Source organism: Carlito syrichta, unplaced genomic scaffold (genome assembly GCF_000164805.1).
Source record: "Carlito syrichta isolate Samal-C Ts95f unplaced genomic scaffold, Tarsius_syrichta-2.0.1 Scaffold317439, whole genome shotgun sequence".
In the NCBI taxonomy this organism is placed as follows: domain Eukaryota; kingdom Metazoa; phylum Chordata; class Mammalia; order Primates; family Tarsiidae; genus Carlito; species Carlito syrichta.
Genome location: NW_007261535.1, coordinates 208,207 through 222,186, shown reverse-complemented (window position 1 = coordinate 222,186; position 13,980 = coordinate 208,207). Strand labels below are relative to the sequence as shown.

Sequence of the window (13,980 nt, the reverse complement as noted above, 5' to 3'; positions counted from 1 at the left end):
TCCGCCAGACCGAGGCAGTCCACACTTCGGGAAAAGTAGTCCAGGTTCCTCCCTGCCCTCCTTTGCCCTACTGGGCTCCGCGGCGGGGGTCAGGGCACGCCTCTGCCCTGGGCTGGGGGAGGGGCACCTCGGGGCGCGGCCTGGTGTCATAACTGGGAGTCCCCAGCCCTGGCTCCAGTGCCGCTGGGTGGTCGGTGCCCCTCTGGGGAAGCCCTGGCGCAGTTCGTGGGGCTCCGAGGCCGCCTCCCCTGCCAGGGACACAGCGCCCCCTCTCCCTGCCAGGTCTCTCCACGGCTGCGGGCTGGGAGGCCATCTGGGTACATCCGTCCATGGAAAAAGGGACGCTTTGCGTTGTGAAAGTCGGTGTGAGGAAATCCGTCCTCGGTGGGTGGCGTTTGGCTCTGAAGCCCGTCCAGGCCCGGCCGCGCTCCAAGTAGGCGCCGCCAGCGTGGGCTCGGGGAGGGGGCTGCCGGGCTGCGCCAGCTGGGCCCAGGGAGCCGCCCTGGCGTGTCTCCATGTGTGGCGCAGGACGGTGGTGAAGCCCGGGAAAACGTTCTAGACGCGATCAATGAGAGCCATTGAGGTTGGCGGGGAGGTTGAGGCGCCGCGCCTGAGTCTTCAGTGCCGGGTGGACAGAGCAGCTCGGACGGCTCTGCAGGCCCCAACCCGAAGGGCGGGACACAGGCAGCCAGTTTGCCTCCTCAGGACGTCAACACCGGCTGGGAGGTGGGCGGAGAAGGTGCTGGGGGTCAGAGGGGCACACGGGTGGGCTTCTTGAAGGTGCAGCCTGCCAGGTGGCATTCCTTCTCTGTGTGGCCCACATGGGAGGGGGAACTTCTTCCCGTGGGGCCCCTCCTCTCCTCAGTCGGTGCTCCTTGGGAGGGTTGGCAAAGCATTTTTCAAGAGGGTCAGGTGGCAAATGTTTTCACATCATGAGATACTCTGTTTTTTCCAGCCATTTAAACGTGTATGAACCATTCTCAACTTGAGGGCTGTTCTGGGACGGGCGGTGGGACCAGATTTGCCTGGCGGGATGTGGTGCGTGAGGATTGGTCCGGAGAGAGGGGCAGATCCCTGGGCTTCCTGGCTGCCACCACCCCCATGGTGACCAGTGAGAGCTCCCCTGTGCTCTAGCCCTCGGTTTCCTGGGAGGCTGAGGAGGCCCAGCTCAGCTCAGAGGTGCCCAACCAGGTTCCAAGCTGGAGTCGCCTGGGAAACCTTGAAAAACACTGATGACTAACTCTGTACTTCCACAAACCTAGAATTGCCACAAAATGAAGTCTATTAATTACAAATACTAATGCCCGGGCCACGCCCCGCAGATTATGGGCCTGGGCGTGGGGCCTGGGTCTGTTTTCCTCAGCTCCTGGAGGAGCCGGCCAGGGCCCTCCCTGGGTGGCACCTGGGTCGGGTCCTCCGGCCCAGCGTGGGCAGCTCTGAGGGCCCCATGTGTGCCCACTGATGTGAGGGCCAGTAGGCCTGACTGGAGACACTTGCTCCATTGTCTTCTGGATGCTTCCTCACTCCCCGGCCAGCTTTGGCTGGAGCGGTCAGTCCTCCGGTGTTTTGGAAATGAATGAGGCCTTCAGAGGATGTTAGTCAGTGCGCCCGAGCTGGCTCAGACACGGCCCTGGTGAGGGTTTGAGTCATCCTGGGGCACCCAGCCCCCATGCCACTCCCTGTGCAGGATTGCTGCCTCCCACCCCTGGGAGTCTCACCTGTTGTCCCTGGAGCTCCCCGGGGGATCAGGACCCACAACTGGAAGCTTCTAGAGAGTGTCAGGGCAGGACAGTACGAAAGGACCACACCCCCTGCCAGACACATAGACATGGTAGCAGAAAGCCAGGTGCCAGAGGGTGGTAACATTGTCACTTTGTGTGGGACACACGTGCTGTGGCAGCATGGCTTCTGCTCTGAGGGTGCCTCATGGTGGCCTGGGGCACACCCACTGGCACACAGAGTCACCTGTGTCCTACCGATTGTGGCTGGGAAGTGTCATCAGTCAGAGCGGGACACTTCCTCCTTTTCAGACTGTTTTTGCCATGGCTGCCTCCCTGCCCCAAGGCAGTTGAGGAGGGTCTGGCTCTGCCCCAGCAATGGGCTGGTCTGGGCCTCAGGACGGCAGGGACTCTGGCTGGGGTTGCCTGGCTGCCAGGGGACTCAGCGCTCCCCGAGTCTCCCCTCAGGTAGGCTGTGCCAGGGCCTCGGCCAGCCCGGAGGCCAAGTATGGTGCTCTGTTGGGTACAGGGAGGGAGAGCTCACAGACTTTGGGGTCCAGGTGGGGTCGGTGCTTCCCTCTGTGATCAGAGCCATCTGGATCACATAGTGGGTGCCACCTTCATGCTGGGCTGGGAGACAGTCAGCAGGGTCTGCGTGCATGTGGTATGCGTGCATGTGGTGCGTGTGTGGTGTGTGTGTGTGGTGTGTGTGTGTGGTGTGTGTGTGTGTGTGTGTGTGTGTGTGGTGTGTGTGCATGCATGTGATGTGTGTGTATGTGGTGTGTACGCCTGTGCTCCTGTACATGTGCAACTGTGTGTTTGGGGAGGGGCCATGACCACCCAAGAGCCACAATGCACCTTGGTGGGTGGGCATCCCACAGGTGGCTGCGGGCACTGGGAGGGCCCTGCAAAGGAAGTCCTGTGCACTGGGGCTCTGATCCTGGCTTCCTGGGCGGTGCCTCTCTGTGCTGACGAGGCACTAATTTACTCTTGAAGTGCTTGATGATGGAGGGGAAGAGAGGCGGGCCTTGGACTTCTTGCCGAGGGGCCCTGAGATGGGGGCCCTGACATGGGGTCGAGGCCTCCCGCAGCCACTGTCCTGGGCCCAAGTGAGCCTCCTCTTACAGGAAGCTGTTCCTGACCACTCTAGCCCCCAGAAATCTGCCTTCCTTTCTCTCTTTCCTTTTTTGAGTCAGGGTCTCATGTCACCCAGTCTGGAAGGCAGTGGCACGGTCACGGCTCTCTGCAGCCTCTACCTCCTGGGCTCAGATGATCCTTCCACCTCAGCCTCCTGAGTAACTGGGACTATAGGTGCATGCCACCACACCTGGCTAATTCTTAAAATATTTTGTAGAGATGAGATCTCGCTATGTTGCCCAGGCTGGTCTTGAACTCCTGGGCTCAAGCAATCCTCCCGCCTCAGCCTCTCAAAGTGCTGGAATGACAACTGTGAGCCGTGGCTTCTGGCCAGAAATCTGCTTTAGATCATCAAGATGTGACTGTTTTCCTTAGCTACTTTGGAAACACAATCAGACATTTCCCACTTTGTTTTCATGCATTTCTTTCTTCTGGTCGCTACAGCAGTTCTTGTGGTAGCGGCCAGGCATTACTGAGCAGTAGTGGTGAGCTGCCCCCTGCCCTGGCTCCCCTGAGTCCTGGCTCCCTGTGATCTTGGCCTCAGCTTGTCCTGGAGGCCTGAGTCTTGGGGTGGAGGGCGGGGCAGGACCTTTGAACTCTGCCGCAGAATGCAGCTGTTTGGCCTGTTTTACAGATTGGGACTCGGGGTGAAGGAAGTTCCTTCGCGCACACGGGTGGGGCGCGCTAAGCAGGATGAGTGGGATGCGGTGTTTTCCTTCCCTGGGTGTGAGCCCCACACCTGCTGGCAGTTGTCCCTGCAGGAGAACTTGGGGTGGAAGGCCACCAGGAGGACAGAGGGGAGGAGGCCAGTCGGGACTAGTTGGAGGCTTGGGAGCCTGGTGGAAGGTTTGGGGTGGCCTCCGTCTTGTTCTGAACCTGCCAGCCTCACCCCTTTCACCTCCTTCTCGCTAAATGGGACTGTTAAAGCTTTACAGCCACTTCTAAGTCTCTGGCCCAGGCTGGGCGGAGCAGGGTGGCCGTCCTACCCCAGGAAGGGCCAGCGCCTCCTTGCACCGTCCCAGGGACCAAGAGCCCTGAACGCTTTTCCAGATGCATTGTATGGCCGGGTGCTGACGGCCGCCGGCCGGGCCGTCCGCCTGGGAGCGGAAAGAGCCATCCACCCCATCCAAGTACACAGGGCAGCTCCCGGGAGGGGAGGCTTTGGGCCCCGCAGGGTCCGCTGCCTTGCTGGGCTCCACACACAGCACTGTCCCAGGGGCGTCTGCAGCCCAGCTCTCCCCTCCCCTGCACCCGCCCGCGCAGATTCCAGGGCACTCAGAGTCATTCACGCGGGCTCTTAGGCAGGTCTGTGGGATGGAGCTGGTGCTGGAGCCAGGAGCCCACTTTCTGGGCAGGCAAGGGTAGGTCAGCAGTGGTGGGTGTGGGGGCCAGAGCTGCTGAACTCCCTCCCTGACCAGCCTGTGGGGAGGCTTGGGCCCATGGCCCTGGAAGCATAGTACTGACTGGAGGGAGCAGGTCAGTTGCAGTGGATGGTGCTGAGTGAAACAGGGTCCCTGATAACGCCAGGCAGACTGGGGTCCCCAATAACACCATTCAATATGGGGTCCAAAATACTGTCATCAAAAATGGAGTCGCCGCCGGGCTCAGTGGCTCAGCCTGTAATCCCAGCACTTTGGGAGGCCAAGGCGAGAGGATTGCCTGAACCCAGGGGTTCAAGACCCACCCGGGTAACTTGGTGAGACCTCGTCTCTATAATAAATCAAAAATGAGCTGGGCGTGGCAGCTCACGCCTGTAGGCTGAGGCGGAAGAATCGCCAGAGCCCAGCGGATCGAGGCTATGGTGGCTGGGAGCATGCCACTGCACTCCAGTCTGGGTGACGGAGTGAGACTCCAACTCAAAAAAAAAAAAAGCGGGATCACTGATAACACCAATGTGGGGTCCTCCAGTAACACCACCCAAAATGGGGTCTGGCCCCTCTATAGCTGTGGTGGTGCAGGCAGTCCGGGAGACTGGGCTCTGTGGGCCATGAGCTGGGGTGGGCAGACGAGACCCTTGGGGCTGTGGCCTGGGGAAGGTGGACAGAGTGGGGGGAGGGAAGTGTGAGCCAGGCCAGAGGAGGGGCAAGATGGCTACTCTCAGGTCCATGCCAGGCCCCAAGTCTCTGGAAGGAGCTGGTGATCTGGTGGGTTGGGTGCTGGGAGAAGGGGCAATCCTGTGGATGACTCTGGGGTCCCGTCCTCTGGTGGTTGCCAACAGGAAGTGGAGGAGGCTGGAGGCTGCTGCCTCCCTGTGCCGTCCTCTCTCCTGCAGAGCAGGCCTCGCCACAGAGGTTAGGCTGGGAGGGGCCTGGGACTGGGTCCCCCCATTTTAATTTGTATTTAGTTTTAATTACACTATAATTATATAAATACCTTTTGTAAAAAAGTGAAATAGTGCACCGATAAGACTACATTTTAATTCCCTTGTATCCCTTTGAAGCTCTGTCCTCCCTGATCCCAGGAGGAGGCCCTGCGGGGGTGCCCAGTGGCCCACAGGGCCATTTTCTGGGCCTGTCCCTCTCCCATCTGGACAGAGTGGCCACTTGTGGTCCTGCAGCATTGGCCTCGCTGGTTGTTGACTCTGGCATCCAGGTTCTCAGATGTCCGGCCACACCTGTGCACCTCCTGCTGTGCGTGTGTGTTTCTTGGGTGGACACTGGATTCCAAGCCCTGCTGCCTTGTGAATGAGGGTCTGGGGTAGCTGCTTATGCTCTGGGGGCAGTGGCCATCCTCAGGGGAACAGGGCCATCGTCAGGTGATGGCTCCAAGGCCTGCTGGGCCGTACCAGCCTCCTGGTGACGCCAGGCCTGGCCGACGTGCGTGGTCTCCCGCGTCTTCGCCACTGTCTCAGGAGCCTTTGCTGAGTGGGGCGGATCTGTTTTTCTGGTGTGTTTTAATAGCATAATTATAGGGAGTATTTTAGGCTCCTCTGAGGGGCCGGCAGAGGTTCAGCCTCCGTTGTGGACCAGCCTCCGACCCAGTGCTGTTTTCCTCCCTCAGTATATATAGCTGAGGCCCCTGCATCTTCCCCAGCCTGGGCTGGAGAGGGACAGTGGCCGCCCAGCCTTGTCCTGCGGTTTCCTCTGCCATTGGCTGGGTGGCTAAAATGGGTCGGGAGGGGTCAGCTGGCTCCACAGGCTGGGACAGGGCAGCTGGGGTTCCAGGGGCCGTAGCCCTCAGGAGCAGGGGGCAGTTTGGGGGAGCAGTAGCCCAGGGGGCCACCCTTGGACCCCAGCGGTGTGAGGGGTGGAGGTCTGCCCTCCTCTCTGTGTGTGCAGAAGCCGCGCGCCTCAGCCAGCCTTGCCCAAGGATTCTCAGGGGGAAACAGTGAAATGAAACTGCCCCTTACATGGGCCTGCATGTGAGAGGCACCAGAGTCTGCAGTTATGACCAAACCTGGTGGCAAAGCAGGAGTGGCCAGGTGTGGCCTGGCAGGTGGCCTACGGGGAGCCTGGAGGATGTGGGCCAAGTCTTGGCCTCTCTTGTCTCCTGGAGCCCCTGGGGCTGGGAGGCCAGGAGGCTGGGAACCCCCCTCATACACTAGCTCCCCCAAGGGGCTTTGCAGCAGCCTCACAAAGACTCAGCCCAGTGCAGACCAGCGTTCCTTCCTCCCTCTCCCCCACTCCCTCTTTCTCTCTATCTTTCTGTGTCTCTCTCTTCCTCCCTCTTTCTCTCTCTCCCTCCCTCCCTCCCCATTACTTGATTTCTGTTTATGGTTAAAACGCCACTCTTAAAAACACTTTATTATAGCAACATTAAAGGGAGCTTTTGAAAAGGAAACAGCCTTCCGTTCCACTACCCCCAACTTCACAGCTGCTTTTGTTTTTCCTTCTCTGTCTGACTGGGGCAGTAATAATAATGACAGGGACCTCTGCCCCTCCCCCCAAGTGTGGCTCTTGGAGGGGGGGCCTGGAGGTGCACTCAGGCCAGGCCTCGCTGGCCATGGTTCTGCATGATTTGCCACTAGTGCGGCTGGTTGCAGGTTGTGTGCGGCCCACGACAGTGACCTTCAGGACTGCGGTCCCTCCCCAGGCTCCAGCCCTTGTTTGTCTGAACCCTCCTCCTGCTGACTCCCAGACCTGGGCCTCTGCATAGCTGCTTCCGACTCGGGGCTGTCCCCCAACCCCCACCCATGTCCATGAACCCTGGCCTCTGCTCTTCAGTCATGACCTGTGACTGGGATCTCCACGAGCTCATTCGAGCAGCCCGGTCCTCCCCCCAGAATCCCAGCCCCTCAGCCCTCCCACCAGCTTCTCCTGAGAGAGAGCATTTCACAGACGAGGTCAAGCAGGCTCTGGGGTGGCACAGGCAGTGGGGTGGCGGGCGGCACCAGGTCAGCTTCTCAGAGCCAGGATCCACCCCACACCCATCGTGAGTCCCAACATTTCCACGCACCCAGTCCTGCGGTACCTCCGTCCCCGCTGACTTGGCGACATCTCCTGATGCCTGAGAGCAAGCGCCTCCTCCTGACACATGGCTGTGTGGCCTCTGCTGTCCGCCGTTCCTTGGCGAACATGCCTGGAACTGCCCTGTGCCAGGGACTGCCTTGGCTTTGAAGTCCCATGGGGGGCAGTGCTGTGCCCACGTGTGTCTAACGGGAGTGTCACCAGCCAATGACGGGATACACAAATCTGAAGCAAGCCCATGGAGTGTGTGGGATGAGTGCCCCAAAACAAGCCAGAGGGGGCTCCCTGGGAGACCCACTGTCACTGCGGGTGGCTCTTGCCTGTGTTTGGGATGCGTACATGGAGCCAGGGTAGCTCGTGTGTTCCTGAGCTCATGATGCTTCTAGACTCACGTGGGTTGTGTGTGTGTCCAGGTCATGTGTGGGCCCGTGTCATGTGGGGCAGGTCATAGGTGGGCCTATGTCGTGTGTTCAGGTCATGTGTGAGCCCAGGTCATGTGTGGGCCTGTGTCATGTGTCCAGGTCATGTGTGGACCCATATCGTGTGGAGTCAAGTCATGTGTGGGCCTGTGTCATGTGTCTAGTTCATGTGGTTCATATGTGGGCCCATGTTGTGTGTCCAGGTCATGTGTAGGCCAATGTCATCTGGGGTCAGGTCATGTGTGGGCCCCTGTCTTCTGGAGTCAGGTCATGTGTGGGCCTATGTCGTGTGTCCAGGTTATATGTGGGCCTATATCATATGTCCAGGTCATGTGTGGGTCCATATCATGTGTCTAGTTCATGTGGTTCATGTGTGGGCCCATGTTGTGTGTCCAAGTCATGTGTGGCCCATGTCATCTGGGGTCAGGTCATGTGTGGACCCATGTCGTGTGTCCAAGTCATGTGTGGGCCTGTGTCATGTGTCCAGGTCATGTGTGGGCCTGTGTCTTGTGGGGCCAGGTCATGTGTGGGCCTGTGTCTTGTGGGGCCAGGTCATGTGTGGACCTGTGTCTTGTGGGGCCAGGTCATGTGTGGGCCTGTGTTGTGTGTCCAGGTCATGTGCGGGCCCATATCGTGTGGGGCCAGGCCATGTGTGGGTCCATGTCATGTGTCTAGTTTGTATGGTTCATGCGTGGGCCCATGCTGTATGTACAGGTCATGTGTGGGCCTGTGTCTTGTGGGACCAGGTTATGTGTGGGCCTGTGTCATGTGTCCAGGTCATGTGTTTCATGTGTGGGCCTGCATTCCTCCCTTGTTACTCCAGGTCATGCCTTCGTGTGCTTGTCCACCCTCTTATCTGCCTCCTGTCCCCGAGTCAGCGAGTATGAGTGACTGTGTCTGTGGACACACGACTTCCTGCCATTCCCCCTGAACCTTAGAGTGGGGTCCTGGGGCTGTAGGGCTGGTATGTCTCACCTAAGAGGAAGCTGCCCCTGGGCTCCCCAGGCTGTGCTCCATGGGTCCTGCTGGCCAGGCCAGGGTGGTGCTCACACCCTGCCTGCCTGTGCTGTGGTCAGCCTCTGGTCTTAGCCAAGCGGCAGGCTGGGGCAGCACATCCTGTGGCTTGGTGCATGTCCCTGGTGCCCAGTGAGGCTCGTCACCTCGGTCTGCATGCTGCCTCCCGATGTCTTCCTTGATGTCTCTCAAGTCTTTAGCCGTTTTAAGGCCGGTGTGATGACTCGCGCCTGTAACCCCAGTGATTGGGAGGCCGAGGCGAGGGAGGATCGCTTGAGTCCAGGAGTTTGAGACCAGCCTGGGGAATATAGCCAGACTTCGTCTCTACAAAAAATCAAAAAAACTAGCTGGGTGTGGTGGTACCTGTAGTCCTAGCTACTCGGGAGGCTGAGATGGAAGGATCCCCTGAGCCCAGCAGGTCAAGGCTGCAGTGGCCGTGACTATGCCACTCCACCCCACCCTCACCGAGAGTGAGATCCTGACCCAGTCTGCAGCTGCTTTGAGAATTTTTGCCTTTGCCCTGCCAGGTCTTTCTGGACTCTGCCTCAGATCTGTGCTGTCCACTCCACCTGCCCAGTCCTCCCGTGCTCCTCGTGGGGTCTGTGCAGGGCCCACGTTTTCCATCTCTGGAGTTGTGGGTACATGGGCTCCTCTGGAACTGCTTCAGTGCCGGCTGGCCTCTTGCTTCCTCCAGGCCTACTTTGGCCTGTGCCCTGCTGTCCTGCTCATGTCCAGCACTCATACCCCGTGTCCACGGGCCTTGTGCAGGCGGGCAGGCTGCTCCCTCCGCTGAGCACTCGGACACAACTGCCCTTGTCACTCACTTGTGGCCCATTGTCACGGCTGGGACTCTTTCCTTTGGCAGTGACCGGGCCTTGTGGGTGTCTGCTGGGTGGAGGGGCTCCTTTGAGCCCCAGCAGAGTGACCCATCATCATTCTCAGAAATGGCTGTGGCCATGTCTGTACACAGCGGGTGTTTCTTCTCTTGACTGTCTCCCAGAGGGTGAATCCCCGGCTGTTGGAAGGAGAGGGCGGCCTCGGGGCCCACCAGGTGCTCTGGGCACTTTGTCTGTCACTGAGTCCCTGGGGCGTCCCATGTGCCCCCAGGCAAGCCATCCTCATTCCCTGAGCTCCATCCTCGCCTGGATGACCACGCCTCGTGGGCGCAGGGTGGCACCTCCTTTTCTGTCTTCCCTGGACCCAGCTGCCTTCCCCATTTCTCCTCTGCCCAGGCAGGAGGCCACTGGACCTGCTTCTCAGAGGCATGGGCTCCAGGGTGAGACATCTCAGCAGGGCTGTCCTGTCTGCCGCAGGGGTGTGTCCCTTTAGCACGTGCTCATGTTTCTCCAGTTCAAACGATCATGGTTGGTCTGGGCTGGGGCTGGGAGTTGCCATCCTGTGGGCGGGAGGGGACAGGCCAGGAGGAGGTGACACATGGTGCTGTCACTGGGGCCTCAGAGGTCATACTCCCCTGGCCTTGCCTAGTGACTTGCTGTGCCCGGAGCCATGTCCCTGACCTTATCAGTGGGCACAGGCCTTCCCAACGGGGGAGAGGGCAGCCGGGTGGGCCCTAATCTCTGAAGGTCAGCCATGCCTGGGGAGGAGGGGGCCTGCAGGGAGGTGCTGGTGATCAGGGATAGTAGCGCCTGAGGGGACCCCCGGGGTGGGGCCGCTCCTGGAGAGCAGGTCTGTGAACCCGGCCTGTAGCCCTGGGACCCGGTGAGGGCCTCTTCTGCCCATCAGGCAGATGACACGACGCCCTCCTGGGGTCCTTCAGAGAAGGAACAGTGGTGTAACAGCGCAGTGCCTGAGGCAGGCTCCAGGAGGGGCCTGGACACCAGGGCAGATGTCCAGCTGGGGCCACCATCCCCGCACCACTCAGGCCCCTCCTAAGACTGCCTGGGAGGTCACTGGGCACGGGGTGGCTGCCACTGCTCCTCCGACCCACTCCCAAGCTCTGGGTCTGGCCCCTGGTGTCGGGGACCTGGGGTGGCCCTGAGCCCCTGGGGCTGCAGCCGGGGAGGTACCAGCCACAGCCTTCAGTCTTCCCGACAGGACCATACAGGGGGCATCCCTGCTGTGCTCCCAGAGCCTGGCTTTCTGCCTACCCCTGCACACAGCCCCCTCTGGCCTCAGGAGGCCCCTCCCTGCCCCCATGCCAGATGATGGCAAACCTCATCTCATGTGGTTCTCCCTCAGGAGTTTCTTCAGCCCCTGGCCTTGGGGGGTGGTCCTGTCTCCTCATTCACCCCCTCTACCCAGGTCCCCTGTTATGGGTGGAAGTGGACTTGAGGCCAGGAGTTGCCAGGGAGGCCAGAGGGGGAGGCTCAGGACGGGCTTGCTGGCTTAGAAGGGGAGGCTCAGGAGGGGGTGCTGCGAGCTCTGGGCTCCAGAGGCTTCTGGGCCCAGCAGGCTGCACTGCATTCCAGAGCCCAACAGACCCCCTAGGTACCTGGGAGGCCGGCTGGGAGGCCAGCTGGGAGGTCGCATACATCCAGTGGGCATTGCAGGCAGGAGTGCCTGTGGCTGGCTGGGGGCCTTGGGGACCAAGTGGGCTTTGGTCATGCATGGAGGGGAGACTGGCCCCAATGTGGAGGGTGGGGCTGCCCCAGGAGCAGGCATACCCACAGGGGGGCTCATGCCTTCTCAGGGGTGTTCTGAGGGCCTGGGCCGAGCTGCCTCCCATCCCCCTCAGAAAGGGGGGCAGGGTGGGTCACATTATGCAGGAGGAAGCCAGAGCAAGTGGCTCTTTGTGCCCCTCAGCCCCCACCTGCCATGGACAGGCCTTGAGGGGCAACTGCGGTCCCACCTACCAGAGCTAAGCCACAGAAGCCCCCTGCCATGTCTAGGGTCCGGTCCCTCCCAGGTCAGACATTGATGTGGAACTTCAGTCCTGGAGACATGAGGGGCTGCTGGACCCAGGACTGGGTGGTGTGAGACGGTCACTCTGGCCAAGCCCAGAGCCTCCCCATCAGGAGGTCCCAGGACATCAGTAGCTAGTGTAGATGGGGTTTGGACATCATCCTGCCTGTGTCCCCACAGTGGACACTTGTTCTTCCCAGCCTGAGTGGAGGCGGGGCCATTCTGTGCCCTGGGACCTCAGCGGGCCCAGAGCTCTGCCTCTCCTGATGCTATCACTGTGCATTCGTGGGTGACCCTGCCGAGATTCAGGCCTGAGCATGTGTGCCCCCCAACCCTGCAGCTGCCCCCATGGGAGTCCCGAGACTGCATTCACGCAGTTGCATGTCCTCCTCCTCCTGCCGTGCGATGGGGCCTGTGGGGTTCGAGCGGCCCCCATCCTGGTTCTCGTCACGCCTCCCCTGCCAGCCGTGTGCAGTCAGCTCCAAGCCCTGCTGTTGGGCGCCCTTGGGGAAGTCACTCAGCCTCTCTGAGCCTTAGCCCTTCCTCTTTAAGAGTGGAGCTGGCGCACCCCTGCTGCCCCCACGCAGGTCTTCTGAGAGGTGCTGTGGACATGGAGTTCCTTGCCCGGCACTGGGAGCTGCACTTTCATCTCAGGTCCCCCACCTAGCTAACTTTTGCCTCAGATTGTAAGATGCCCATCCTGCTTGGCCCGGGACTGGCTGTGTAAAAGACCCCTCACTTCCTAGGGGCAGAGGCACAGTGGTCCCGCCACAAGGTTGGAGAGCATCAGGGACTCCCACAGCCCTGCCGTCTGGTGTTGGGAAAAGGTGAGCAGGACCCCAGTGACCTGTCCACTCTGCCCCTTAGCCTCTGTTCCCTCTTCCTGTATCTCCTGCACCCCATTGGGGCCTGAGTTCCATTCCTGCCTCTACCCAGGACCCCAGGGGACACAATGACAACCCGGCAGGGGCCTCCTCTTTTCTGTTAGTGGTGCCCGCAGGGCCCGACGCTCAGCTTGGGGGGCTCTGGCTGGCTGGGGTGGTGGAAGACGGGCTGTGTCAGTCCCACAGCATCTTCGCCCGCCTGGATGGCGTTCATTGGGTCATTTCATATTCACAAAGAAAATGGCACTCCCTCAAGGCCTCCGCCAGTCTGTAGGGCGGGCGTCCTCAACCCTAGATTCAAAATGTGAAATGCTCCAGGACCCAAGACTTCCTGAGCCCCGATGGAGAGAGGCCACAGGGAAGACCCCACACCTGACCTCATAGGACAGGTCACCATGTCATGTCAGACTGCCTCAGGCTATGTGTGTGGGGTTGCAACACGAGTGGATTCTGTGTTTAGCTGGAAGCCCTTCTTTTTTTTTTTTTTAAGTTTTTTCTTTTAAGTTGTGGAAGCCCTTCTGATGCCAGGTGTTTCAGGGGCCTCAGCCTGTGGCCTAATAAGAATTAGCACCAACACTGCTGTGTGCGGCAGTTTCATGGGGGCATCTCACGCAGCAAACTTTGAAGTAGATGGGGCTAGCGCCCCACTTTACAGAAGAGAAGACTGAGACTGAGAGTTCATGCAGCTCAGGCCAGGGCTGTTCCCACTCTGGAGACTGCAGCCTCTGAGCCACCATACCCACAACTGTGGCGTCTCCAGAACTTTCTGACCCACCCATTGTGGCAGCAGCATCCTTACCCTGCAGACTGCCAGAGGCCTTGAGGGAGCAGGCTGGTGGAGGCTGGCAGAGGCCGAGGGGAGGTCCTTGCTGCCCGGAAGAGTGCATCGATGCTGTCTCTCCTGAACCTGAACCGGGGGTGGAGGCTCTTTCCCGGGAGGGAGCTGGGGGAGGCCACAGGCCCTGCCATCCGGACAAGAGCCCTCACCAGTGGGCGTCGTCACGGCCTCCCGGGACCCCCAGGACTCCGCTGCTCGCTCCGCTGTTGGGAATCAGATTAGTTTTCCATAAAAACAGGATGTGGCGGGTGAGAGGGCAGCGTGGCGGTCCCTTTCTCTCCTCGTGTTCCAGGAACTGAACATATAGCTCTCGCAGGGACATCCCTGTTCCCACCCTGCCTCCCCCATGCGGGAACAGCGTGCTCCCTGCTCTTGAGTGGCTGATTAATCGGCTTCTCCTCCCAACCTGGGGAGTTTATCACGCCGGCATGCCTGGGGAGGTGAAACAGCTGCAGGGACACTCCCAGTGCGGGGACACTCCCACCGTGGGGTCCCAGTGCCAGGGCATGGGGAGGGGGGCATGGGCCGATGTGAGGAGCTCATGGTTCAGGCACTGTGCCAGGCCGAACAGGAGGAACCCAGACCAGCTGGAGACCCCAGTCCAAGCCTTGGGGGGCATGCTGTGAGATTGGGTGGCCAAGCCCCCTCCCCAAAACACACCCACGGGGACATAGCTCAGGGCCTTGTGGGTCCCTGGAGGAG

General features: G+C 60.3%; 1 protein-coding gene across 1 annotated transcript in view; it reads right to left on the bottom strand.

The window, feature by feature from the left end:
- The window catches only part of CDT1 (chromatin licensing and DNA replication factor 1), a 38,018-nt gene extending 25,364 nt beyond the window's left edge, over nt 1–12,654 (bottom strand). Inside the window, exon 1 of the mRNA XM_021707411.1 lies at nt 12,565–12,654. Within this exon, the coding sequence (XP_021563086.1) occupies nt 12,565–12,654 (90 nt within the window). The remainder of the gene's footprint in view (nt 1–12,564) is intronic.
- Between the last annotated feature and the right edge of the window lie 1,326 nt (nt 12,655–13,980).